The following is a 27,746-nucleotide window of genomic DNA, read 5'->3' as shown; positions in this document are numbered from 1 at the left end:
ATGTCACCATCCAGCCAACCTAATCTGCCTCCTCCCAACCTCCTTTTCCACATCCAAAGCCCCATCCATAACACATCAAAGAGTAAAGTGAACATTCATGACTTATTTACTAGAAAACTTTTTTTTTCCATATCTTTCAAATAAGGCAAAACGGACGAGTGATCCCATGGCAATTCATATCAATTTATCATTCACAAAAAAAAAAAAAGCTTCAAATTTTTCCAAGTATTTGATGTGCTACGGATGTGCATGTCAATTATTTTATACCTTTTACTTCTTATTTACCTTCTGCATTATGATGTATGCTACTGAAAAAAGTGAGTTTTAAAACATGTTTTTGATGAATATTTGAGTCTGTGATGCTTGTTTCGTGATTTCCAATTTTTTTTTGAATGTTTGAAACAGGATGAAGCTTAGATGGCGGAAATATGGATGGTATAGTATTGCAATTTTGTTGGACATGATGTAAATATTCGGGTCAATGAATGCTTTGGTCACATCCTGAGTATGCATTGAAGGTCGATGAACTTGTATTTGTTTACCAAATCTTGTACTAAATTTAGAACAAACTGAAGTTCAAAAGATTCAAATCTGAAAAATCCGTTAGAAATTTTTGAACTGGAACACAAAAATATCCAAAATTGAAAAATCCGTTATGAAATTATTGAATTCCAAAGAAAATTCAAATCTCAAATTACGGTTTGCAGTTCTAACAGTCTAATGGGAATCATTTATTAAGATTAAGCTACAATAACTAAGGAACAACCTATGAAATAACTATTTAAATATCGATATCACCTTAACGTTGCATTTCTTTTTCCTTAAAAGCCTTAATTTAAGTTGGAATATTCCATTTGGTGTCTTTCGATCTGATAAGCAGGTATTTCTATCCAGGATCTCATAATGAATCTTCTCATCATTGTCAGTCACTAAAATTCCAGCTAAATTAAGATTCTTAATTTGTTGAACGAAAATTCCATTTTTATCAGCCAAAACTGTATTCATAGCTCTTTCTAGTGACGATTTGATCAAATATCCAGGAGATGTGCGAGTTTCCAAAAATGATGACGAATTTGACTGATTAATCCACTTTGGCTTCTCAATTTCCACACAAGTTTGCAGTAATAACTTTCTTGAATCCAATTTGAGTCTATTTTCCAGTCCAGTTTTGTAAAATCGTGAATCCTCAAATAAAATTTTAATTAATTTATTGGATTGATGATTTAACATCCACAGAGACAGTGCTGCATTGACAAAATGATCAAAATGTGTCTTATATTCATCACTTGACGTTCTACTGATAATGACATTCTCAAGTTTCTCGAGATCTGATTTGTTCATCTTAAGATTCAGCATGGCACATGAATGTAGGAACTTCTGGACGTCCTTAGCTCTCACATTGTCATCAAATGTGTTAATACACTTTGTGCAGATTAACTGAATTAAGCTGTCATCCTTAATACTATTGTCTGCGATGTATGGCAGGATATGGACTAGAGATGCATAGTCAAACTCAAAAGCTTCAGTAAGTTCCCTCAATTTGTTGATCACTTGACTGGACACAATCTCATTCTGCTTCAAACTCTTCACAAATGCTACTAATAAGTACGTGTCATTGTCGTCTGTAGCTAAAACTTCAGCTATTAGTCGGTCATGAAACTTCTTGTTGCTGATTCTCACACTGGACTTGTAAGTTGAGATACAAAAAATTGCAAAATCCATTCGATTCAGTTCGTTGCTTCCTAATTTATCATCTAAGTACTTGTCAATTAAATATTCTAGATATTTTGGACCTGGTTGAAACTTCTTCAGGAATCCAATAAAGTAGCACAGCTTAATGAACTCCTTCCTGCATATTTTGTCATTTTCTAAAAGAATTTTTAAAGCTTCATCAAAAAATCTCAAATTAAGTATTTGATTTGGATAAATTTTCACTAAATACTCTAAGCACTCAATCATATCTTCATGTCTTAGCTGATTCCTAAGGCTTTTCATGTAACTTCTGTCCATAATCTTGATTTTTTCCGTTTTTCCTCGTCCTCGATCTGAAATTTTCTCAATATCCTCAATTATTTTCGACTTTTGTTGCTCTTCCTGGCCATGATTGTTTGTCAAATAGTCATGAAACCTCAGCGTCAAAGTTCCTTTCAATAGTCTAGCTTCACTACTCAGATATCTTATTTGGTATTTAATTAAATTAAATCTAAACATTTTTGTTGATTTTAAATTACCGAAAATGATGCGAAAAACTTGTTTACAGACGCAAAACAATGTTTACTGACGCGAAAATTCAAACAAAAAAAGATGCAAAAATTAGTGACGCGAGCGATTTTTGTAAATAAAAATTCTATAATTTAGTTAATTTAAGTAAAATGGCAGATAAGACAACTGACAATACTGAAATTAGTAAAATTCGGAAGTCAAGGAAGCCAACAAAGTGTTATAGCTTAACAGATTTTATTGTCACTAAGAAGAAAAATGTAAAAAAGAGAAAGAAAACATTTGTCAAGAAAATTTCATCGCAACCTGTGAAAAAAGGAAAATTTAAAAGGAAAAAACCGTCAACATTGAAGAAGAAAATCCTTAAAGAACGGATAAAAAAGAAGCTACAGAATGAAGAGCATCTTGAGAAGATAGAGGAAGTTGTAGAAGAACTAGAAGAATTGAAAATTGAGGAAAAGGAAGTGACAAACTGTGATCAACAAGTTAATCAACCAATTGTACAGCATTCAAGGAACTTCCGTGACTATTGTGATCATTTTAGTACTCCGGAAATTAAGCATTACAGTGAGATTGTGATTACGGATTTATTTAGGTATCAGACTAACAAATATCAGGAAAATCCAAGTAAGTTTGATTTTGGTTTGATTAGGCTGGCTGATTTGATGATTTTCTACGCTATGACAATTGCTTGACGTTTCTGAATTAGTTCAGTAACTTCAAATTTTAACACTTTGTGCTATTCATGCAATTCTGGATCTTTATCAAGTCAAACACCAATTTTACCTTTAAAACTGATTCTACCAGCATAACTAACTATATTTGTTATCTATTCCAGTTAAAGCAAAAGCAAACCGCAGATATGTGGTCGGATTCAATGAAGTCAAGAAGTTCCTACATGTTGAGCGACTAAAACTACTTTTTATAGCTCCGGATCTTGAGAAAAATCCACAAATTGACAAGCTCGTAGCTGAAATAAAGGAAATGGCTGATAAAAGTAAAACTCCATACGTATTCGGATTAAAAAGAAGGAAGCTAGGCTTTTTGTTGATCAAAAAAGTACCTATAAGCATCATTGGCATTTTTGACTATCAAGGAACGACTGAAAATGTTAATATCCTATTAGATCTTGTTAAGCAAGAGAAATTATCTTATAAGAATAAAACAGGACAATGAATATTTTTTATAGAAACAATTTAGCCACACATACTTTTTATTGCTTTAAAATATTAATCCCCAAAACCTAATAATTCGATGCTCCACAACCGATCAGAATTTCTTGAGTATTCTGAATTTAATTAATACAAAAAAATTGATCCTTAATGTTTATTTCCTGAGCCAATAATCTTCTTGCGCTGTGCAAACATGTGTAAGTACATTTGTGGGAATAATGGAATGTACGACAGCATAACAATCCACATGAAGTAGAAGTACGAGAATGTAAAATTGATTTTATTTGGCATTTCAATGCTCCACTGCTTTGATTCCTGAATGTGACTTTGTGCCCAATAGAAGCATAAGAGCTCACCGGTAACTCCAATTGGATATAAAGCAATGAATGTTGTGTATCTGAAAAATATAAGGAAAATGAAATCAGAATCGATTGAAATATGGCATTTGTCACAAAAGTTAAAACATCTAACTCGCCCGGGTAGCTCAGTTGGTAGAGCGTTGGACTTTTAATCCAACGGTCCAGGGTTCAAGTCCCTGCTCGGGCGCAAAACTTTTTGCTACTTTTTTAGATGAAAATTATGAATTGATTTTTTGGACGTTATTATTGTGGATTTATGGCACTGGATCTGATTTTAATGCAGCATGATAGTTTGATAATTTATTTTTGGTACTTCTGAGTTTTTGTGCTTTTAAGATTCGAAGAGAATCATTTTGTTAAACGTTAATCACCAAAAATTTAAAAATTAACGGATAAAATTCAAAAATTTGACTAAATTTATCGATCAGGTTTTCATTGAAAAATTAAATTGTAGAAAATTTAATCACAAAACTTTGAAGAAAATACACAAAAATATAAACCAAAACACAACTTTTCTTGCCACATCCATTCCCCACAAAACCACAAAAAACGGAACGGCATGAAAAATGAAACAGCTCCAAAAAGAAACAATCAGCAGACCAAATAATGCTTCTCAAGCAATCTTAGTAGCCATGGAAAAAGTTTTTCAACACAAAAAGTAGCAAAAAGTATGCCGCCCGAGCAGGGACTTGAACCCTGGACCGTTGGATTAAAAGTCCAACGCTCTACCAACTGAGCTACCCGGGCATATGATGATCTATGGCCAAATGCACTATTTGAAACAGCGGACGGAGATCGCCATGTGCTTTTAAAGCATATGTGTAGAACGTTAATTGTTCAGTTGGTAGAGAATTTAATGTGCTGTACAAATAATGTTATTGTTTTAACTGTTTACTGACTTTTGATGAGATTACGATATACATCGGCCGCTTTAAAACAGACTCATGTCTTAATTTAAATTACTCACCTTAAATAAACTATAAAGTATGGAACAGCTCCAATCAAATTAAATGCATAGTAGCCATAACGAATAATTTCAGTGACACTCCAGGCAAGTAAGGCTAAAGGCACGCCAGGTGAAACACGTCCCGTTGGTGTAGCCAAAATAACACCGCAAACGACCATCACACGCGATAGGACTTGGACGGTGGTGATGAACAAGTTACTCTTAACAATTCCAATAGCGACGTGAATGATCTGTGAAAATATCAAGTAGTCTTATTAAGTATTTGATTTCAAGTTATCGATCTCAGGGATTGTGGATGTAATTTGGCCAGACTAGTGATCATGCCCGGGTAGCTCAGTTGGTAGAGCGTTGGACTTTTAATCCAACGGTCCAGGGTTCAAGTCCCTGCTCGGGCGGCATACTTTTTGCTACTTTTTTGGTCCGGAAATTGAAACAGCTTACCGGACTTATTAATTAAAGCACTTTTTGGAAAAATTTTAACAATAATCACCTCTAAAACAGCAGCATTTTGGAATACGATAACTGTCCAGCTGATGTATTCCCATAAAGTCATCTTTGATTGGACAGATTTATCGATTGTATAGTAAGAGATTAGCTGAAACAGCATAAATGACCACCTGAAGAATATAAAAAAGAAAATTATTAGTGACGTCAAAGCACAGATTGGGTGATTTTTGATGACATAGCAGCACAACACAACAATTGGCATAAAATTGTTAAGTTCCATTGCATATATCCAAGCAACATATGACAATTCCAAAGTTCATCATTAATTTATTCAAGATATTAAGGAGGAGGTAATAAGTTTAATTAGCAACTTACCCTGCTACCTGTACAGCATTATACAAGATTAGGTAGAATTTAGCTAGTTGAGATGGTCCACGAGATTTCTGGGCTTTCCTTTCCGTTTCCGATGACATTTTTTGCAATTTAATCGAGTCCACAGAATTTAAATTCACCAAAAATTAAAGTTGAAAGGTTCCGAACTAATGAAATTTCTCTATTTACTGTTTTGTTCTAAAAATGCGACGTTGCCATATTTTACATAAATTTTTAGTACACAACATAGATCTTTAGAACTTAAGTAGTGAGTAACATCAAACAGAAATTTTTAATAACATTTTATTAATTTAATCATGGGAGCACGAACGAAAACCGCGAAATATGCTGTTGGATTTACATTTGGTGCATTTGTCTTTATTGTTATTTCATTCTCAACGCCTTATTGGCTCGTAAATGATGGCGTTTTAAAAGATCCAAAGTTTTTAAATCTTGGTAAGTTTAATTTTCGGGTGTGGTTGTATTATTTTTATAAAAGCTTAATAATTCCTTATTTTTGATACATTTTAGGACTTTGGGAGTTGTGTTTCCAGAATTTCCGCGATATTCATCGATTCTACGACACAATCTTCGATGGCTGTATGTGGATTTTTGAGGAGGAATTCTATATAATTCATGATTACGTTTTGCCATCATTCTTCATAACAATCCAGTTCTTCTTCACATTAGGATTCACACTTTTACTTATCTCAATATTGATGACACTTTTGTTCCTTGTATGTTCAAAGGATCATGATCGATACATTCAGCTACTCATAACAAACGGAAGTTGCTTGATACTTGCCGGATTTTGTTCAACATTTGCAGTCATTCTATTTGGTTGTTATGGAGATTCGCGAGATTGGATGCCAAATTGGGAACATAATCATATGGGATGGTCATTTGCATTAGCATGTCCAGGATCAGTTATGCTGTTCCCAGCTGGCATATTATTCATTGTTGAAGCCAGACGATTAAAATACAAAAGATTGAATGAGATTGGAAATCGAGAAGCAGCTTATACGATGAGACAACGGGGTCATACTGACATTTAAGCTAGAATTAAGGATAAATAATAGATCTGTAGTTGCTGTTGCACAAAAAACTGATGATAATAAGTGCCTTTTTGCAATAATCTTAAAGACAGAGTTAGGCATTCATGAAAATAATTAAATTCAATTAAAGCGATCGCGGAAATACTAATTAATGGAAGTTTGAAGATTAAGAGAAAGCATGTTACTGTCTGGATGAAGAGAAATCAACTTGAACTTGCAGAAATACAAATTAAATGATATTAATCAAATAGTTAAGTGATCAGTAATCAGTAAATGATCAGAGAACACTCCGCGATTAGGAATCACTGTAATTAGTAAATCCATAAAGCTATAGACTATGAAAACATGAATCGCATTCCAAATAAGCATAATTGTCCAAATGTATTACATATCCGTAAGATACGTATTGTAAATCACACCAATGAAATGTATTCGAGTGATCCTAGATCTGATCAGTGAGCCAATATGATCGCATGAACATAAACAGCATGTTATTCATCAACTGCCGACTCTGTCCTCAAACTAAACGCCTTTGCAACACTAGAATCTTAAAAACGAAAAATCTCTTATTAATGAATATATCAAATATATTTTTAAGTACTTTTTAATTCCGTCCTATACTCAAATATTTTGAGTATGAACCTTTTTTTGCATGATGAGTATTTTAGAATGTTTACAATAATTTTAAAGAGAATAAAAAAAATTGTTTAACATAAAAAGAATCATAACAAGTGTATATGAAATTAGGTATGAATGTGTGAGTGTTGTGCTCATTCTCTTTAAGGTATTGTTCTCTCTTTGACTGACCAACGGCTACTCGTGAATGTGGTTTTATAGAATATTGCGAAATTTTGTATGAAATTGAAGGACATTAAGGGATAATAAGGGTTTAATATGTAGAATTGATGCTCACATCCTAAAATCAGAGATAGTCATTGAAATCTTTCGTTTTCCATGTACCAAAAGTTTAAAAAGGCATCGACACACACCTTGCGCTCTCACACTCCGCTCACATTTTCATACAACGCGATTCTCATTATCTCGCCTATAAACTTTTTGTTCGTAACGCTCACAGTTTTATTGATTTACTTAACTACGACGCACACACAACAATATAAAAACATTTTTTTATTCAATTCTTCTCTTAACTTTTTTTTATTCTACTTCCACTCATATATAGTGATCATAAGAAGTGAACAACATGCAACAAAATTCAGATTTGCTCTCAGGGCGCGTCAAGAATTTGTAAGATAGCGACATTAGTTATTGCTTAGTGTTCATTTGATATAGTTGGTAGAGGATTTAAAAACTTTTTGTACTGCTTTCTATCAGTTTTGTGTGATTTTTGTGCCTTATTTTGACCAAAAAAAATATATAAAGTTCATAATGTACGTAAACGCCATGTTTAAATTACTAATAATTTTTGTGATTCATTTTTATGTCGTGTGGATGAGATTTTAGTGACAAATCTAATTGGAATAATCTAGTTGGATATCCAAACTATATACTAACATACATCAAGTGTCATAAAGATCTAAGATTATTGTGATTAATTTGGTTGAAATTCTCGAATTTTTATAAATCGAAATTTATAGAAATGCAGAGTCTTAATGAAGAGAAAACGCCCGATAAATTAACATTGTGTGCGTTTATTTTGTGTTTTATATTTGTGGATCTCACATGGAATTTCTGTATTTTGGCTGTATTGGATAATGATTTTCATGCTTAATATTTTTGTTTTGATTCGCGAGAAATTGTAAATAAAAGTTGCAAATAAAAAGTCGTGACTTGAATGAAATTTATGACTGAAAATGACGATGATTTCCGTTTTTTGGATGGAACTTGATGCCTTCTAGATATTTGTAGCTTTAAATGGAATTTGAAGAACAGTTTTAAGTGGAATTAAAGGGTTTAGAGTCAAGTTGCTACTTTAGTGTCAATGTTCTTAGTTCAAATATGATTATAATGAAGACTGAGTCATTTAAGGGTGCATAAGTATAGACACCAAGTCTAAATCTAAGTTAGTCTTGGAAAATCTCAATGTCTCGACATCCAGACACCTGATTGTTCTAAACTAGCTTAGATTCTGTCTTAATGACTATTAAAATTCAATATATCCAACTTAGATCAAGTCAAAGACCATATTTTGTCTAATTCAACCTCAAGACATCAAACAACATTGTCTCTGACACCAATAACAGTTCCTAATCAAATCTAGTCAACATTTGCTTGAAAATCCAAAACAAATCGAGTGAATTTTCATTGAATTCAGCCTTTAGAACAATCAAAACAATAAGTTTTTCCTACAACTCGCGAAAAAAAAGTCTTTTGTGTGTCTATCTACAACTTTCCCACAATTAATGACTTAACATTTATTTGTTCCTACTAAAAATCAAATCAAACATGTGCTGAATAAATACGAGAAACGGCAAAAATTCTTTAATTTTGCACTTCTTATCTTTTCAATGCACCGCAATTGTTTCATTCTATAATTTAAATGCACTGTGCATTATTGCACAATATCTATCCATTGTGCTAATGTGTAAATATATGTATGTAGACATTTGTCATAGAATATAGCTTTTTTTCCTACATAGTTCAATGCTAAAATGATTTCGTAGGCAATTTTTGTGGTAAAGTTATTAAATCATATTATAATTTATACATTCAGTCCCTTCCCAATGACATTATTACAAAATGATAAGTCTACCTGGTGCTGCTATTAATAATAATGTCGTTAAACAGACAGGTACATTCTTGTTATGTGCAAAAAGAACAATTTAAAACAATTTTTATAGGGAAAAAAGTTTTAATCTTCAACAACCCTCTTCCTTTAATGCATGCACAATTGCCTATTCATTCAGAACTTTTGTAAAACTAGGGGAAATAAAATAAATTTTTTGCATTAGTCTTTTTTTGCACAACTTGTTGCATTTTGTGGTATTAAAATGCAATTAGGAACATTCTTTTTGGCACCTTCTTATTACTGTTATTTGTACATATTAGGGAATGTCATTGACAGTCTCAAAACTTATTGAATAAAATTAAAATTGATCTGATTCTTTAAAACCATACAACAGCTACTTAAGCATTTGTAAGGATTTGGAAAATCTACTTCTAAACAAAACATTTGTAAGGTTCTGATAAATAACGAACATTTGACATTTAAAATTTAAAACAATTCAATAGCAAAGTTAAAGCTGTTGTATGGTTTCGAACGACTCCTTTCACATATTCACTCCTAAATTGCATTTCAACCTTACTAGCATTCATAGAATTCCATCCCAAATATCCAAAGAAGCCAATTTAGCACCAGACGATGCAAAAAAATGTGCAATCACTGAACCAAAACAAATTCCTGTTCAATATACTCAAAATAACTCTAGACAACAATGTAAAACTAATACTCAATATTTATTTATTTCCCCTTTTATTTTCATTCTAATTCGATTCAGGGAGGATATGAAGCGTCGAACGTTGGCTGGGAACTGTGGTGTTGCAGTTTTCGCAATTGCATTCGTTTGCATCGTTGTGGCATTTTCCACACCAAGTTGGCTTGTTAGCGATTATCGTATAACTGGCGCAAAATTAGATCGACTTGGTTTATGGGTTCACTGCTTCCGATCGTTACCAGATGTAAATGATGATTATCAGAGGAGATTTTTCGTTGGATGTCGATGGGTTTATGATCCATTTACGACGGGTTATGATGAGATTCGAGGGTTTTTGATGCCTGGTAAGTTGTTGACTCTTTGAGTTTATTTTTAAGTCTAATTTGATTTATTTTCCTTGCAGCATTCATGATTTTTACTCAATTTTTCTTCACACTTGCCTTCATTGGAGTTTTTGGATCGTTGATTCTCGTACTATTGTACTTCCTTTGTGGTGGACCTGATCAGAAGTACTTCCTGCTTATGTTAAAGGTAACGAATCTGAAATTTACCTGAATTGTCAAATTTAAGTTAATTTTCATTTTAGATCACAGCCTACCTCCTGCTTGCAACTGGAACCTGTGCTAGTTTAGGAGTAATAATCTTTGCATGCTTCGGCAATCGAGACAAATGGATGCCAGGCTATGCAAATAATTGGTTTGGATGGTCTTTCATTCTCGCGGCAATTGGCTCTGTAGCTGCTCTCGTATGCTCGTCACTATTCTTCACAGAACATCACGCACAAGAACGACGATTGAGACAATTTAAAGAATCTCAGCTTCGATTCGAGATGGAACACGAAACGAAGACATAATATTGTAGTCATAGAAGAAAGATATAGTATCGAATCTTAAAAGTAACAGAAATATGATCTGACATTTCTTTTTGTACTAATCGCTCAAAAGCGTCGCATAACATTTTCAAATATAATATTAAGTATCATCTTTAGTGAAATAAGTCCAAATGTCCAAAAGTTTGCTATTCTTTTTGTTTTTCTAACCAATTAATTATAGAATAGGATTAAGATTAAAATATAAATCCGTCCTCAGATGAAATTTTAGGTACTATAAATGCATTCCGTCCTTGTTTTTCATGTTGTAAATATGACATGCAATTGAATGTTAAACTTTTTTAAACGTATTGAAATAAAGAATTTTCGAAAATCGGAAGGTATGGATTGTTTTATTGCTAGAGACTTACGAAGTCACCGAGAATTTTAGACACTAAGACATTAATGAATGTTGAGTGGATTCAGGTTTGTTTTGAATGAACCAAGATAACCAAATTTTGCTTGACCCGAGATGGCCTAATTTTGTGCAAACCGAGATGACCTAATCAAGCTCAATCAAACAAGACCGAATCAAGCTCGACCCAAGAAGACCGAATCAAGCTCGAACCGAGAAGACCAAATCAAGCTCGATCCGAGAAGACCGAATCAAGCTCGACCCGAGAAGACCGAATCAAGCTCAACCTCAGAAAGCCCAAATTCTGCTTGATCGAAATGACTGAATTAAGCTCGATCCAAAATGACCGAACTAAGTTCAATCAGAAAAGACCGATTCAAGCTCGACCTGAGAAGCCCAAATTTTGCTTGATTCGAAAAAACCGAGCTAAGTTCGATCCGAAATGATCCAATCAAGCTCACCCGAGATGACCGAATCAAGCTCGACCCGAGAAGATCAAATTCTGCTCGAACCCTTTTTTAAAGCATTACATAATAAATGAATGGCATTTTAGTCACTTAATTGGAGATTTTTATCAATAATTACATAGGATATTACCGAATTCCCCATTATACTTGGAATTTGCCTGTTTTACCTTAGGGGTCGTTCAGTAATTACGTTCAGTGAAGGGACAGGTAAGGGTTTCATGATTCTGTAACATAACAAATGAACGATTCCTTAAACAATCTTAACGATCCTAAAAAACCCATCGAGTGTATCAGCATTAAATCAAATACAACATCAGCGCCACCTATACCTCAAATTAATAAACAAGCATCACAACCACAACGTAGACATCTCCGAATATTTTGTCTCTCTTTTTATTGACTAAAAAAATTTTTTCTTTCCATAATCGAAATTTTTAGTGTAATTTCTATTAAAACAGTATTTTTAATAGCACATGATATTAATTTAACATACCCAACTCACGATGGATCATCAAAATCAACAACAAGTCCCATCAAATCCCGAAAAGAAGGTAAAAAATCAATATTTTCATTTTTTGACGAGAAAAAAGTGAGAGCAAAAAAAAAAATTGAACAAAAATTTTTTTCCCACCTGCTGTTTTTCATTATCCTTAAGCAGAAGCGAGTCTCATTTTGGTCACCCGAGGAAATGATAACGCCACAAATAATTCACACAGAACCAGACCACCCGGGATTACATATGAATCAGAATCTTATGGGAGCATCAGAAAATTCGGATGTTAACAACAGTCATCATCATTCACAATATCCAAACTTTCCAACAGAACATAAATACAAACAGGAACCAGAGTTTAGACAGAGCAGCGTAGAGACAACATCATCGTCTGGCTCACCAAAAAAGTCAAAAAAAGAAGTTGATAGCACAAAGCCATATAAATGTTCACAGTGTCCATACTCATTCAATCGTCGCGATCATTTAACGAGACACTCCTTAGTACATAGTAAACTTAAACCTTATCATTGCACTTTCTGTTCAAAGGTATGGAAATGAAATTCGTCTCGTAATAAGTCATGCATGATTGAACTTAATTTTTATACTTTTTTTTAATAGGATTTTACAAGGAATGATCATCTACGAAGACATCAACAACGTGTACATAGTGAAGAAGGTGGGTGGATTATGTGTGTTATGCTAATGATGGGGATTGACTAGGCTTGGGAGTCGAACTTTGGAATGAGTTCCAAGGCTGTCTAATTAAATCTAATCCAAGGCTGCTTAGTGCTGGAATAACTGCATACTATAGAATTTGACCAAGAATCGCAAATCTGCCTTTTAGATGCGTAAGCCAGAAACTATTAGGCTATACGTTATAGCTTGTCCAAGGCTTCATACCTGCCATTTTGGACGAACCTCAGTATATTGTTACTAATCGAGATTTTCAGCCATTCCAAATGAATATTGAGCACAATCCTACAGAATACTCAACTTATATCCATAAATAATACCTTCCACACCTACATATTCATCAGAAATCCTTTTTTCTAGACTGCAAAACTGTAGGATACTTTCAAATCTAACTCAATACCTATTAAAGCCGCAAGCTCACTCCCACATACACTTCCTTTCATACCTCATATATAATTTAATCATTTTTCTTTTCATTTAAGTTGCCGCATCGTCCTTATCCGACCTTTCACAACGCTTTATATGTCAAGAGTGTAAAGCCATATTTTCAAGTAGTGGTCACCTGCGAGCGCACATTGAGAATAAACATCATAGTGATTTTAGCGAGTATATACACAGTGGAGATGATCCATTACGAAAACATTCAGCTACGGGAACAACGTATGTTGTTGTAGATGGAAAGAAACGTCCAGTATGTCATTTGTGTAACAAATCATTCTCAAAGAAGGATCATCTTACCCGACATATGAACAGCTTACATAATAATTCCGCAGCATCACCAGCATCATCATCAGCATTTGAGTCATATTCACCGGATATGCAAAGTTTCAATTGTCAGATATGTTCGAAGAGATTCTCACGTCCTGAATTCCTTCGAAGGCATGTCGAGGATGTCCATAACATTGCAGGTCAAATGGAGATAATAAATCATCTAAATCCAAATCATAATTACAACCTTCCGAGCGGCTCTTTACATGAGAATGGACAAATGTTCGTACCACCACCACCTCATATGCTTCAAAATTCAACAGGTTTCTTTGGATTTGACAATATGTCAACGTCATCAGGGCCAAAAATAACAAAGATTGTATCGCTTAAGGAACACAAATGTACTATTTGTAATAAGAATTTCTCAAGAAAATATCATTTAACAAGACATCAAAAGAGTCTACATAGCGGTGCATTTAATGATAATGAAACTGAAAATGGTAATGAAAATGGTGTGGAAAATAATAATTAAAAATTTATATAGCATATACACTCATAATTTAAGTATAACAATTAATTACTACGATTGTAAATTGTATTAGAGTACTGATCATACATAATAAAACAAAACATGAAATAAATCTAACGAAATTTTGACTTTATTTTGTATTTTTTCCGCGAGGGGCGTGAAACTTTATTTTTTTTCTATCGAAGTAAACTTTGAACGTAAACAAAACAGAACCTTTCAGGTTATTGAGAGAAAAATTTAATTTTTTATTAAAAATCATGAAGATAGCAGCTGTTAGACGTTGGAAAGCAAAGGAACGGAAATTTAATCGACAATATAGATTGAAGACAATTAAGAAGTCACAAAATTCGCGTGATTTAAGTGGAAAATTTGTATTTTTATTATCCAAAACAAATCTTTGTGCTGTTGTGAAATTTATTAGTAAAAATGTTTGTGTGACTGAGACTTTATTAGTTATTGATGAGAATATCCTTAGTCAGATATCTCCTAAGTATGTTATTCCACATAGTAGACATAAGAAGCTCCTCCACAAAAGTGAGGTTAAGATTACAAAGCAATTTCGAAATTGCTGCGAAAAGTTCTTCAGGAAGTCTAATCCTGTTATTAAGAAGGTAGAAGAAGTATCACAAGATGACAATACAACAGATACATCACAAAAGACTGAACAAGTCGTTCCACAACAAGAACAATTGAGGAAAATCACTCCAATTAAAATCATGTCATGTAACTTCTGTAATCAAAAGTTTTTAAAGCGAGAACTGCTTGATGAGCATGTAACAAAGTGCCATTTCTTCAATAATGACGAATCTTCTGAGTCTGAAGCTGAGCTTCATATTGATGATGATGTAGAGCTGTTGCTGGATGAAGATAATCAAGTATTTTCAGATCCAACTTCAAATGAGAATAGATTTAAGGAGGAACTTAAGACTCCGAAGCAATCTGGACGTGAATTTAAGTGTTTGCAGTGTTCCGCACTCTGCGGGACTGAAGAAAGCTTGGTAAGTATATGCCTCCTTATTCCTAGATTGACTGACACTTAGCCATATTGTACCTAACCTCACTTTTTACATTAGCTTGCTCATATCGAAAGGAGTCATCCATGTTCAAGCACCTCAACGCCCAAAAATCTCATAGGTTATAATGTAGACATAAGAATCAACAACCATAGATCTAATCAGTCACTGGACGGAAAGCGATCACTCTCATCCGCTTCATCATTCTCATCCATTTCGAATCATTCAGCCACAAAGAGTCCAGAAAATGACAACAAAATTAAATATCAAAGATATGATTCAAGTCTTAAATATGAATTTAGCTGCAGGATGTGCTCGACAACTTTTAAAGAAAGAAGCTTCTTGAATCGTCACTTGACTAACATGCATCTGTCTAGGGTCTATAAGTGCTACAAATGTAATGTTCCATTCAATAAGAAGCTACAATTGACGAAACATCTTCATACAGCACATCTAAAGTATAAAGACGAACAAGGCTTTCTAGCGTCAATTAGTAATTTAGAGACTGTAGGTTACTTCCAATGCTGCTTTTGTAAATATTCATCTAAATTAAGGAACAAGGTAGCTGAGCATATGACTAATGAACATTATGAAGATTTTGAGAAAGGAGATGGACGGGAAGACTCAATTTCTTCATCTCCAGACAGCTTAGAGGAACTGCTACTTCCAGAAACCAAAGCATTAAGAGACAACGATGATCTTTATGAAGAAGACTTGCTTCAAGAAATGGAACCAAAGGGAAATAATTCATTTAAGAAGGTAAAGAAACCAGCCAACGATCCATCATTCCGGTACCGCTGTGCTCGATGCCAGAGAAGATTCTCAAGATCCAGCTGGTTGAAAAAGCATCCATGCCCAGGAGTTGGAATGAAGATCAAATCAGAGCCAGAACAACAAGCGAAAAAACCTCGATTATCATATCTTGTCAATGGATTCCTTAGATGTAATGATAAATCATGTTCTAAGGTATTCACAGATAGGAACTTGTATGATCATCACGTGAAGACTGCACATTAATTTAATTTTAAGAATTTATTGTTATTTCTGTTTGTTTGTAAATAAAGGATATTAAGGTAAAGTTCTCTTGGGTTTTGATAAGCGACATCTGGTTGTCGAATTGTGAAGTTGGTATATGGGATGGGTATAAGTGATGGAAGGATTTATAGTGGAATGGAGTTAAGGATTTTAGGTGATTTTCAGGAATGTTGTAAGGTTTTAAGGACAATTTAGTTGTTTTTAAGGATTGAACTTAACTTTCTAGTCACTAACTACTCAAATAGCTCAATTATTCTACAATCTAGCTTGTCCAGCGACATCTAGTCCATCAATAACAATTCCCATCATAATCACCCATCCCATACCAATCACACTACGTCACTGCCGCAAAAGTTTTGTTTTCATAACTGCGAGAATCTCATTAAATGTTTTTATAAAATTTCTACATTAATTAACCAAAACTTCTCATCATGTCGCAGAGCATTGAAAAGAATGAGTATCCAAAAGCATCAAGTAAGTAATCGAAGATCAAGAATTTGTGGATTTATCCCAAAAATCAACAGATTAGCTGTTAGTCAATTGACACACCCTAGGACTAATTTTTTAAAAATTAAATTACAGATGCTCTTGTTGCTGGTGCCTTAATCTCATACATTGGAGGATTATTCCTGTTGATGTCATTCAGTTCGCCTTATTGGATCGAAAGCTATGAGGAATCTTTCAGCAATTTCAAAAACATGGGTCTGTGGGAATATTGCTTCAAAGATTTCATGTATCCGTACTATCAGTTCCCAAGATTGTTCAATGGATGCCATAATATATTCAGTCACGTAAGGAATCAGTGCTTTGAAAGATAATTGGACATAAATCATAAAAAATATGAAAGTTTGAGTCATGGATGTTGGAATTAGATCAACAAAATATTCAGTACTCAAATTACGCATTCCAAAATTAAGCATTTATGTCTAAAAGCCTATCAAGTGCTTACAAACTTATTTTGATGATTCAATAGCCATAATAAGCAATTAACTCAAATTTCATTCTCAATTTTAGGAATATTATGTGATTCGTGAATGGCTTCTTCCAGGATGGTTGATGGCTGTCCAACTGTTTGTTACGCTTGCATTTATTTCAACATTTGCAGCCCTCGGTGTTATGGCATGTGAAGTCATTCGTTATCCATTGAAGACAGTCTTACGTTATGAATGGTTCTTGACAGCATTCTCATGCATTGCTGTGTCTGTCTCATCAGTATTCCTGTTCTTTGGAGTCTTGATCTTCGGCGTTAATGCATATCGTCGTGACTGGTTGATGTACCCTAAATTCAATGTCTTATCATGGAGTTATGCCTTTGCTGTTGTTGCAATGTTCTTTTTGGGACTTGCTGGATTGGTTTTGTATAAAGACGCAAGATATGCTTACGAAAGACGTCGAGAATCAAAGAATCTCGTTCAACAAATGCAAATGCATGAAACTGCCTCACTTCCATCATCACAATCACGTGGCTTACATGGATACATATAAAGAGAATTTTTTGATACATTTTAAGAAGTTAAACTTAAGTGACCTTAATATTTTTACAACAATACCGTCCTCTAGATGTTAATGCTGATGAAAAAAGTATTTTTTTAGATTAATTATTCATAGAATAATCTCATAAATGGGAATCTCTCTTCCTGTCAATGGAATTTGGGTGATCTTCAATTATCAAGGAAGATTAGTCCCCTGGAAGGCACATGACGTAGAATCGACGATTATCCGGTCCACGACCGACTTGACTCTGGTCAGAGACAGGATTTAATCGAACCTCACCTGGATATAGATATGCTTTCCCGAAATCCCGGTCCCGGAAGATTTTCGGGACTCAGAACGGGACTATCCTGGTTCCGACATCAATAAAACATAGATATAGAGTCACGCAAGATTGGGACCGGATCTTCACTCAATTCTACGTCATCTGCCTTCCGACTCTAATTGATAATCCATTGATGGGAATTTTAAAGTGCACTAAAGATTTATAATACATACTTATTTACATAGCAATCGCATTTGTACTAAAACAGAAATTTTCAACGAAATTTGGAATGAATTGAAAAGATGTTGTTAAAATGAAAAGTTATTGGGAAGTGCTAATAAAGAATTTGGACAAATTTAAACGAATTTGAGCTGGATTTTCACTTTTTGATGGTATATACCCTAGCAGGTCGGTTTTAGAAGAATGTCATTTAGATACAAAGATGGAAAATTTGTACAAACTTTGTCATAAGGCCAGCAACAGATTCAGATGGAAGGCGTTTTGTAACTTAGGCTCCACATCAGAGCATGGTTCCAGTAAGTAAGTATCCCTAACAGGTAAAGAGTATGTTTTTATGGTACAAAAAGACCACTACGGTATCTAAAAGCGGTCTCTTTGCCTGTTAAGGTTATTGCTAATGAATGAACAGTTTTGATAATAAAAACAGATGTAAACATTGTCTACGTCAAGATAATATTAAGATACAAAAGTCATGACTATATAGACAATCAAGTAAATTGAATTGATTCGGATGTTTTGGTATCATTGTTTAAGAGTATTATGGCTCAATTATGTCTGAGTATTTGGTTCTGGACTCATCTGAAAAGTGTAATCAGCTTGATGTGTCAAAAACTGGATGATGATTCGAGACATTTTATTGGATATTTCAGCATTTTAGATTTCCTAAACAATCCTCAATCGGACATCTGAGAAAAAGGTGCTGAATGAGTCGTTATAAGATTTAGAAGGCATCTCGGATTTTATATGAAGTCTAATTGGCTCTAAGGTAAGGCTGAGGGAGGCCATGGCTGCTGCATCGAAGGAAGTAAGTGAGTTAATCGGTTCTAGTCGAATTTCTGATTCAAAATCCAAGTCGTCTTCTAGTTCTGGTCGTTAATATCCAAAACTGACAGAAGGTTTCGAAGAATAGAGTCAGCTTCAGGTAATCTAAATACACAGTAATGTGCCCAAGTGTACTTTTGTTAAGGAGTAGATAAATAAAGCAAATCATCACGTCTAGTCAATCGATGGCCTACTCAGATTAAAATAATAATAGTAAATTACAGTGTTAAGTGAATAAATTACTTTAAAATTACTTAAAATCTCTCTAACACAACATTAATCCACTCAGCCTTTAATCACATATCATCATCACATTTTAAACAGTATCATAAACAGTAATCTCTACTCTAGATTAATCCATAATTTGCAGCTAATTTCATTAAATCACTTTCATTAATAAAACACAGTTTCTCACTCATCGCATACTCATCAAATGTGATTAATAACAGAATATGGAGATGAAGATGTAAAGTAAAGTAAAACAGCATCAAGTTTGATTTAAAATAATCATCATTTTTTTTATTTCTCAATTAACCCTATTATTCGTTAATGTGGAAGAATCATTTATTTACTTTTGTGTATCATACGTGAGTGCTTGCCTTAAAATTTCAATCGTTTCTCATCATAAAAAGCTACATGTCCATTTTTGAAATGGACCCAAAAAAAAGAACTCAAATAAAATAATTAAAATGAAATTTTTTAAAAAAATATAAAATAATTTTTTTTCAATGCATAATTTAATGCATACTTTGCCACATTATGTCCTTACAAGTCTAAGAGATGTGTATACGATTTTTTTTTTTTATTCTTTAAAGAAACAATGAATTTCAAATGAGATTGCCTGCCATTTTAAACGTAAGAGCCCTTAAAAACTATTTAATGTCTAAAATAGATAAGCTAAGGAAGGAAGGAGTTTGTGGTTTTTTGAAGGATTTGTTCTGAAGATTTGGTTGACTTTCAGTCAATTGGCATACTAATGCCAACTTTTTAGTTGCCTAATTAGCAAATTGTGTCAAATTAAGTCAATGACTGCTGTCTAATTACTAAATTTTGATAGAACTAGTTAGATATAATCTACAGTCAATTAGCAATAACATCGTGACGTCTATCCCAATTAGACAACTTGGCATAATGACTAGTTAATAACTAGTTCGACTAATGACATTTTTTTCCAGAACGTCCTATAAAATATGTCAAGAATCATCCATTGGTTTGAATTATTAACTGGACATTATTTCAAGTTGTCCACTAGAGTATGTTACCTAACCAGCCTTAACATTAGTGTCAGTAAGGCTAATTTATGGAAAAATTCTAAGCTGAGCTCGTAGTCGACTCAGACTCAAGTCGAGTCAATTTTATATATCGACTTGTAGCTCTATGCAAAAGGTTACATTCTCTTATCACAACTCAGTCTTTGTATCTTAAGGATCATCTGAGTAACAATTTCAAGTGGGACTCGAACTCATGTTTATGTCCGACTACCACATACTCTTACTATTGAGCTACCGATGACTCTAACTAAGCATGACTAATTTCAATATTCGATCTTAAAACAAAAGTAAAGCCAGAAACTATTGAACATAGTGTCAATTTTAGGGGTTTGATCTCAAAACCCCTCACCTGGCTAAACCTCTATCTTTTGGATTTTTAAGAATAATTCTTCAATCAAATGTACTGTCCATTTGTCTAGTTATATAGAACGTCCCAAATATGTCATTAGTCATTTCTTATCATGTTCAAAGGGCTAGTTCATTGTCAACTAGCTAGCAATTGATAAGCAAGTAAATAGTTCGTCTTTAACTAGTTCCATGTCCACTCGGAGTCATTCAATCATCAACATTATCTCAGAACAAATCTTTTCCCAAAAAACCCCTTCCCCAATCCCCCCAAATAATAGCAAAAAAGTTTTAACGAAACTCAACAGTTTCTCATTGATTCCTTTTGATCATCAAATTGCAAAAATAGTATTTTGATATAATTGCATCCAAAAAAATGAAAACTTAACGCGGTCGTTAGAACAATAAAATACGTTTTTCAACAGTTTTTCTACAGATTGGACATCCTTCAATTTGATCGCCACAATATTGACAAACGCCATGTCCGCACAAGAAGACCATGTTCTTAATTCTATCAAAGCATACAGGACACATCGTTTGTTCCTTAATGTCTTGAAGTTGTTGTTGTAACTTTTGCATGTCATCGAATAAGTTAACATTATAATCAGGTTGCTGTGATGATTGTTGGGGCTGCGGTTGTGGCGGCTCAGGCTTATTTGTGTTGTTATTATTATTGGAACTAAGATTCAAATTATTATTGTGAATTCCACTCGTACCACTCAAATTATTATATGTTGATTGTGCTGACGATGATGATGATGGCGTTGCCATAAATTTATTATTGATCGCATTGCAATTATTCATATTAATATTATGTCCATTATGATTTGTTCCTTGTAATATGTTGGCATCCTTCTTATGATCATCAATATTGTGTAAGACTTTAGCGATTGTACCTGTTGAGCCACAGCACACTGAGAATGGTACCATTTGCTCAATCGATGTACGACATTGAACACATTTCTTCATGATTGGTGCACAATGATCACATGCAACCAGATGACCGCAAGGCTTAAAGAATACGGATGCCTTCCGGTCCGAACACACAAGACATTCGTCAATCTGGAAGATTTTTGAGGAAATCTGTTAGCAAATTTGGATAAAAATTGAGAGTGTATTATCTGGATTTGTTATTTTGACCCATGACAGGGTCCTAATTGCATGCATGCTAATCCTTACCTTCTCCCTTGATGACACAGTCTCTCTACAAATCAGACATTTCTTAATACGAGATCCACATGCTTCACACGACACCACATGTCCACATGGCTTAAATACAGTATCTCTCTTCTGTTCAGAACATAGAAGACATTCATCAGCTGTAATATCCGGCGCCTCTATCTTCGTTGGCTGATTCTGTTGACTTTCATTATTGCTAACTGCATTACTGAGATTTTTCTCATCCATTGATGTCGATTCGATGTCTTCGGTGTGCTTTTCATTAAAGCATTTTATGAGAATCTTACACAGGTTTGGATCACTAACAATTATGAGAAAAATTATCGTTATTAATAATTGTGAGAGAATTTAAGATGCAGACAGTTAAGGTTGAATATGCAGTTATTCATAAATTTTTATGTCTTTTTGTTAATGCGTGAATATACTTACGGGCATAAGTCTAGAGGTGTCTGAAGTTTTCTATTCTTTATTGTCAAATCAGCACCATTGGCAGCTAGAAAACAGGCAATCGATGCAGATGCTTTTTTGTCAGTATTCTGGAAATGAATATTAACGGTTTTTAGAAATTTAAATTTTTAACGGATTTTTAAAATTCAAATTTTTAACGGTTTTTTAAAATTCCAATTTTTAACGGTTTTTTTAAATTCAAAATTTTCTTACATTTCTCAGTCCCATTAGAATCTTCCCAAAGCCCTCAACATCCTGTAACTGCCTCAACTGCGAAAGCGTATGATGTCTTAGTGCTAAAATAAACAACAATTTAGTCCAATCGCTTCCGCATATCTTCAAATAGTCATTAATATACCTTCATGCAATGGCGTATCGCCGTCTTTATCCGGGATGTTGAGATTAGCTCCCTTACGAACTAATAATTTGACTATTTGAACATGCTGCCGTTCAACAGCCAAATGGAGTGCTGTCTGTAAATTAACATTCTGTCTGTCTAAATTAGCCTTGCCCATGTTAATGAGCAGGTCTGCAATGTCTACATGATTATTTAGCGCTGCTAGGTGTAGTGCTGTATAGCCATCATCTTTCTTCTCTTCCACAATCCATGGACGATTTATTTTTGACAAAAGTATTTTCATTGCCGTTGGATTTCCTTTAAGCGCAGCATGATGTATTGCTGTTGATTTAAATTGATGACTTAGTCAAAAAAAGTTAATTAAATAAACAGACATGACTCACCATTGAATCCATTGTTGTTCGTTAGTGTCACATCAGCTCCATATTCCAACAAGTATGTCAAACAAATGTCATTATCTTTAGATATAGCTGTATATGGCAATTAAAATAATATTATTGTTAGTCACAAGCATGATAGATGAATTAAGTCGCCGTGGGCGATAAGGCGGTGCACAATTTTGTATAAAGCTAGTTGTTGCATAATTCTTGAGTAGATTTAGAGCTTAGAGAATTTCTAAGTCTAAGAAAGTGAAATTTGATTCACAAATTTAACGACTTTCAAAAATTCAAATTTTTAACGGCTTTTTAAAAATTCCAATAAATAGCCTACTTCGAAAATTGAATAAAGTTCCACTTCGAAAAGTATTTTGCATAAAATTCCCATTTAACTACTCAATAATTCAAATGTCTAAATGAGCTTCTATTAAAAAAAGTGGCAAGAATCAAATAAAGCTATTCCGCAGTCAGCAAATTATTTCATTCTCAAACTTATAAATTATTCACTTTCCATTTTCAATTGCTTATGCAAAACTGTGTAGAGCAAACAAAGTAAAATACTCACCGTCATGCATTGGTGTATCACCTTCGGAATCTTGAAGACTCGGATGACATCTCAACTCCAATAATGTTTTCACGACATTATTATGACCCTTGTTAACGGCAATATGAAGTGCCGTTTGTCTTCTCTTATTTCGTGCATTTAAATCCGCACCGGATTGTGCAAGTAATCGAATAACAGCTGGCTCGTCGCCAAATGCTGCATGATGAACAGCTCTATCACCATCTTTGTCCTCAATCTCAACGTCCGCACTGTATTTAAGAAGCACTTTGATCACATCTAAATGACCGTTTTGACTTGCGGCTTGAAGACTTGTATGTCCGGCAAAGACACCATTCACATTCGCTTGATTGATGCCTGATGGAGTTCCAGTCGATGTTGAGGGTGCACTAGCGTCTTGATCACTTAATGGAGTTGTGGCTGATGCCTGATCATTTTGTTGAGGTTGTGGTGTTATTTGACCTGTTGGATTCAAATACATTTCACATTTTGCAGCATCTCCATTGGCAGCTGCTTTAACGAGTTCCTCGGTTATGTTTGATGAGACCTGTGGCTCAAAGAGCTTCTTTAAAATAGCTGATAGTCTTTCACCATTGGCAGTTACTGCCGATACTGATCCATCCGATGATGATGCGACTTTTGTTACAGCTAATGGATTATATGTCCATGACGTATTTCCTACTTCTACTTTAAGATCTTTATCATAATATATTTGCTGAACTCTACCGACTTTTCCTAATGTAGGAATCATCGCTTCCGCCCATTCACCATGTCCTCGTTGCAATATCTTTATTCTCTCTAAATCACTACATATTTTCACAAAATCACCAACGGCAAATTGACTTGCCGAATCTTCCGTACTATTAGATGCCATCTTTGTGAGAACGGCTGGATTAAATGTCCATCGATTACCACTTGGATATGAGACAACAATATCATGATCCTCATCAATACCAACAACACGTCCCGGATTATTAAGGCACTCAAACATGCCATCAGTCCATCCACCATGTCCATGTTGGAATGACTGTACAACCTCAAGTTCCAATTCAACAATCACACTATCGCCTATTTGAAAGCCATTATGGCCTTTCGTTGCACTATTCTCACCAAGTAATGGCAAGTGATCACGATATACAGTTGCACCTTTTGCATCATTAACAACTTTTAAATCTGCCATGCCTTCATATCCAACACGATAGAGATTTTTGGCACCATTATCCCAACAAACGTATGCTGCAGATCTTGGCGATGTTGCTGCCCAATCTTGAATTTCGATGACTTTACCACGACGACCATTGCCACCGTCTTGATCCTCCCATTGCCAGTCTACGCCTCGTACGACTCTGGCTCCTTGGAAGATTCCTCGGACTAAAATTGGAAAGGGAATTGAGATGGATGATTAGTTTGTGATGATTCAATTAGGCAAGAAGTCAAGTTATAGACATTATAGTTAAGTCTGAATCACTAATTTTATAGCTTTTATGCTGTATTCATGAAAATAAGGCTTGCTGAGTCATTTAGGAAGAATCAGTGAATGATGGAATGTTTACTGATGACCTATCAAGCCCTGGAAGTCTATAGATTGACCTAGCACCATAAAGAATCTATATATAGTCCTATGTAGATCATTATTGCCATCATAAACTAGTTTAGTCAAGCTCAAGTCAATATTCTCATAAAAATATAAATGCATGATCAATAATAATTGATTTTACACATGCACCGTACTCAAGTTTTACAACATTTCCTTATCAAATAATATATTTCCTTATAAACACGGCGATCAGATGCAACTAGTACAAGTCAATTGGAACTGGAAATTTTTTTTATTGAATTTTTGAACTTAATGTGCAGTTAACAGCAAGATTGTTGGGACTTGCTGCATGCTTTGGGGATTTTTAGGTTGAAAGCCATGAAAGTTGGAGTTCGATTCCTATTAAGACATCACAGAAGGTACTGAAACTAGAGTTGTCTAGGCTTATTTTGTGGTACGGCTTATTGGTGTTAAGCCATGACAGAAGCAAATTTCGGAAACACACTAACGTGCCGTAACACACAGTTTGACTAGCACTGCACTAAATCATCAAATTTAGACATAACAAGTGAAATTCATAAGAACATCTTTAACAGTTATGCCAATAATCCCCAACAAAAATTCTACCTTATCTCTTTCCCAAATTTATTAGTTTCCAACACAATACAGCTAAACTAACACTGAGTCATAAAAGATTATATCCAAAAAAAAAATTATTCATACCTGCAATTTTCTTCGATTTACGGCGTGGATCGAGTAAGACTCTGTCGCCACCAGGAATTCTGCAGAAAAAAAATTAACATTTATTATTAAGCTGCTGCATGTGAGTCACAATTGTCAAAACGATGCGACAAATATAGAATTGTGGAATGTTGTAAGCATTTTGTAGCCTTTTTATGCGGACCAAAATTTATAGGCATGACTTTCTTTGCAGTTTTTGTGACATTTTCTGAGGAAATGGTTCAAGAACTTATGAGTCAGGTGGTTTAGCATAAAGTCAGTGGTGGACAACCTTTTTTACTTGATGACACACCTTTGTGGTAAGCTTCAATTTGAACCATACACTGCATACAATTCAAGGCATATTTTTAATGTGTCATGGAACAAAGGTTGTCCACACCTGCATTTAATTGTAAGAATCCCATAAGACTTATTTCCGATTTCGAATCAAAGCATTTCACCTTGCATCAAATTTCGCACATTTCACTTTTTTTTTTTTTTTTTTTTGTTGGCACTAACCCCTTTCACATCGATATAAATGCACACACAAAAAAGAAAGAAACAGCACCAATTATGTCACGTAAACTCTTTGACCTGGCAACAAACCACAAAATTTTTTTGTTCCTTTTTCTTTCAATATTCCACAATGCAAGGCATAAAATAATAAGCATTAAATCACTAATCGTCCTTACGTGATTCGATAAAATCGATGACGCAAATGATGCTTATCAGAATGATAGCATATTGAGCATAAATCATAATTATTGCACTCGGCACATTTCCAACGTATACCATAAATTGGTTGTTGCCTACATGTATCACACATTGTTCCATCATGCTTAATTCCCGTCGGTGCACTATCCAATATACGTAAATCATATGATCCAGCGCATCTGTATTAAGAATAGACATGTAATGAAGGAACGGAATGAAATTGGATAAAAGGAAATAACTTTAAAAGTATCAAATTTCAATGTTACCTATAGTTTGCAGCAGTTCCACCATCCCATACAACGACAACCTCCTCAGATGATTCAAAATTTCTCACGGTACCGACATGTCCTTCACCGCCGTCCTTTAATAAGCATAAATGTATAAAAAATAAATAAAAATTTATATCTTCGAAAGTTTTTGGATGGAATGTATGTATATATCTCTATGACATCACAACATACAAAAAAAATCAAACATGGAGGAGATTTCAACTTGCTGCATACATAAAAGTATTTTTTTTTACTCATGATCCTTATTTTACTCTCATTCTCAATCAATAGATTAATGGAATCAAATTGATAAGAAATTGATTATGTCGTACTAACCTGCTTTCCCCATTTCCATTCCTTTTCATTTCTAATAACACGACATCCAACTTCTTCCTTAGTAAAATTTGACCTATTTGCACTAGTTGTTGCCGTCGATGTTGAATCATTTGTTGGCGCATATGCCATTATTATGTTACATTTATTTCTATTTATTTGGATGCAATTAGGTCTTAATTGCTTAATCTCAATATTTATTGTATGTACTATGAAGACACTTAAGCTTTAAAAAATAAAAAGTTTTTTTTTTTTTGATATTTCTTATTGAAAATATTTTCACTTCATGACACTTCGAACTAAGAATTACTTCTCTTTTTCGAATATTATTATTTTTTCGATACTTTGATGATCTCAGAAGTAGGTGGCGCTGTGTGTTGATGAGATTGTCTTCCCCTGTTTCTTGGAACTGTTGTTTATTGCACTTTAGATAGTTTTTTGTGCTGGTTATTTAACGGTCGTTTGGAATTTGAATTTATTTTAGAGCTTTTTAGAACTTTTTGTGCTTTTAAGGCTTTTGAAGCTTTTGTGCTTGAATAGTATGGTACATGCGAATTGAAGGTTGCATGAAATTAGACTCATTCTCAGTAATAAGACCTTATTTATCACGTGTTCTCTAAAACTAAGTTACTTACTGAGTTATAACAAATGGGGATTGGAGATGCCTAGGT

The 27,746-nt window shown here is 34.1% G+C and overlaps 9 protein-coding genes and 3 non-coding genes across 15 annotated transcripts; 8 read left to right on the top strand and 4 right to left on the bottom strand.

Moving 5' to 3' along the window:
• Nucleotides 1-694: 694 nt before the first annotated feature.
• Nucleotides 695-2,231, bottom strand: LOC139091174 (uncharacterized). The gene has a single exon (XM_070641119.1). The coding sequence runs from the start codon at nt 2,209-2,211 to the stop codon at nt 778-780; it is 1,434 nt and encodes a 477-aa protein (XP_070497220.1). The 5' UTR covers nt 2,212-2,231; the 3' UTR covers nt 695-777.
• Nucleotides 2,232-2,327: 96 nt separating this feature from the next.
• On the top strand, nt 2,328-3,419 carry LOC139091165 (selenocysteine insertion sequence-binding protein 2-like). Its single transcript, XM_070641108.1, has 2 exons — nt 2,328-2,847; nt 3,059-3,419. The coding sequence occupies exons 1-2, from the start codon at nt 2,373-2,375 to the stop codon at nt 3,394-3,396; spliced, it is 813 nt and encodes a 270-aa protein (XP_070497209.1). The 5' UTR covers nt 2,328-2,372; the 3' UTR covers nt 3,397-3,419.
• On the bottom strand, nt 3,398-5,734 carry LOC139091166 (very-long-chain (3R)-3-hydroxyacyl-CoA dehydratase hpo-8-like). Its single transcript, XM_070641109.1, has 4 exons — nt 5,541-5,734; nt 5,209-5,335; nt 4,719-4,948; nt 3,398-3,789 (listed from the first exon to the last, which is right to left on the bottom strand). The coding sequence occupies exons 1-4, from the start codon at nt 5,636-5,638 to the stop codon at nt 3,540-3,542; spliced, it is 705 nt and encodes a 234-aa protein (XP_070497210.1). The 5' UTR covers nt 5,639-5,734; the 3' UTR covers nt 3,398-3,539.
• Nucleotides 3,866-3,938, top strand: TRNAK-UUU (transfer RNA lysine (anticodon UUU)). The gene has a single exon. It is a non-coding gene; the product is annotated as a tRNA-Lys (tRNA).
• TRNAK-UUU (transfer RNA lysine (anticodon UUU)) lies at nt 4,426-4,498 on the bottom strand. The gene has a single exon. It is a non-coding gene; the product is annotated as a tRNA-Lys (tRNA).
• Nucleotides 5,041-5,113, top strand: TRNAK-UUU (transfer RNA lysine (anticodon UUU)). Its single transcript has one exon. It is a non-coding gene; the product is annotated as a tRNA-Lys (tRNA).
• A 68-nt stretch (nt 5,735-5,802) lies between the features above and the next one.
• Nucleotides 5,803-7,274, top strand: LOC139091167 (uncharacterized). The gene is made up of 2 exons (XM_070641110.1): nt 5,803-5,993; nt 6,069-7,274. The coding sequence occupies exons 1-2, from the start codon at nt 5,855-5,857 to the stop codon at nt 6,590-6,592; spliced, it is 663 nt and encodes a 220-aa protein (XP_070497211.1). The 5' UTR covers nt 5,803-5,854; the 3' UTR covers nt 6,593-7,274.
• Nucleotides 7,275-7,699: 425 nt separating this feature from the next.
• LOC139091164 (LHFPL tetraspan subfamily member 3 protein-like) lies at nt 7,700-11,192 on the top strand. 2 transcript variants are annotated; one of them, XM_070641106.1, is made up of 4 exons: nt 7,700-7,837; nt 10,048-10,328; nt 10,388-10,515; nt 10,571-11,192. In XM_070641106.1, exons 1-4 carry the CDS (start codon nt 7,794-7,796, stop codon nt 10,835-10,837), a joined length of 720 nt encoding a protein of 239 aa, XP_070497207.1. In that variant the 5' UTR covers nt 7,700-7,793; the 3' UTR covers nt 10,838-11,192. The 2 variants fall into 2 exon arrangements, with proteins under 2 accessions (XP_070497207.1, XP_070497208.1); XM_070641107.1 differs by having other exon boundaries at nt 7,747-7,980.
• An 888-nt stretch (nt 11,193-12,080) lies between these two features.
• Nucleotides 12,081-14,219, top strand: LOC139091168 (zinc finger protein 98-like). 2 transcript variants are annotated; one of them, XM_070641112.1, is made up of 4 exons: nt 12,081-12,225; nt 12,333-12,713; nt 12,786-12,843; nt 13,343-14,219. In XM_070641112.1, exons 1-4 carry the CDS (start codon nt 12,178-12,180, stop codon nt 14,098-14,100), a joined length of 1,245 nt encoding a protein of 414 aa, XP_070497213.1. In that variant the 5' UTR covers nt 12,081-12,177; the 3' UTR covers nt 14,101-14,219. The 2 variants fall into 2 exon arrangements, with proteins under 2 accessions (XP_070497213.1, XP_070497212.1); XM_070641111.1 differs by having other exon boundaries at nt 12,330-12,713.
• Nucleotides 14,220-14,309: 90 nt separating this feature from the next.
• On the top strand, nt 14,310-16,127 carry LOC139091180 (PR domain zinc finger protein 10-like). Its single transcript, XM_070641123.1, has 2 exons — nt 14,310-15,095; nt 15,171-16,127. The coding sequence occupies exons 1-2, from the start codon at nt 14,355-14,357 to the stop codon at nt 16,125-16,127; spliced, it is 1,698 nt and encodes a 565-aa protein (XP_070497224.1). The 5' UTR covers nt 14,310-14,354.
• A 346-nt stretch (nt 16,128-16,473) lies between these two features.
• Nucleotides 16,474-18,266, top strand: LOC139091163 (uncharacterized). Its single transcript, XM_070641105.1, has 3 exons — nt 16,474-16,619; nt 16,728-16,936; nt 17,160-18,266. The coding sequence occupies exons 1-3, from the start codon at nt 16,577-16,579 to the stop codon at nt 17,628-17,630; spliced, it is 723 nt and encodes a 240-aa protein (XP_070497206.1). The 5' UTR covers nt 16,474-16,576; the 3' UTR covers nt 17,631-18,266.
• A 2,122-nt stretch (nt 18,267-20,388) lies between these two features.
• On the bottom strand, nt 20,389-27,376 carry LOC139091170 (E3 ubiquitin-protein ligase mind-bomb-like). Of its 2 annotated transcripts, none has more exons than XM_070641113.1 (11): nt 27,079-27,376; nt 26,740-26,834; nt 26,452-26,652; nt 25,763-25,821; nt 23,506-24,873; nt 22,947-23,033; nt 22,564-22,884; nt 22,419-22,501; nt 22,188-22,294; nt 21,759-22,059; nt 20,389-21,662 (listed from the first exon to the last, which is right to left on the bottom strand). In XM_070641113.1, the coding sequence occupies exons 1-11, from the start codon at nt 27,205-27,207 to the stop codon at nt 20,976-20,978; spliced, it is 3,438 nt and encodes a 1,145-aa protein (XP_070497214.1). In that variant the 5' UTR covers nt 27,208-27,376; the 3' UTR covers nt 20,389-20,975. The 2 variants fall into 2 exon arrangements, with proteins under 2 accessions (XP_070497214.1, XP_070497215.1); XM_070641114.1 differs by having other exon boundaries at nt 20,389-21,641.
• Between the last annotated feature and the right edge of the window lie 370 nt (nt 27,377-27,746).

The sequence above is a fragment of the Chironomus tepperi genome, unplaced genomic scaffold (assembly GCF_022539635.2).
Source record: "Chironomus tepperi strain 1889 unplaced genomic scaffold, CSIRO-AGI_Ctep_v1 contig_235, whole genome shotgun sequence".
Taxonomy (NCBI): domain Eukaryota; kingdom Metazoa; phylum Arthropoda; class Insecta; order Diptera; family Chironomidae; genus Chironomus; species Chironomus tepperi.
Note: the sequence above shows the minus strand (reverse complement) of the source record. Positions and strands in the feature narration are given on the sequence as shown.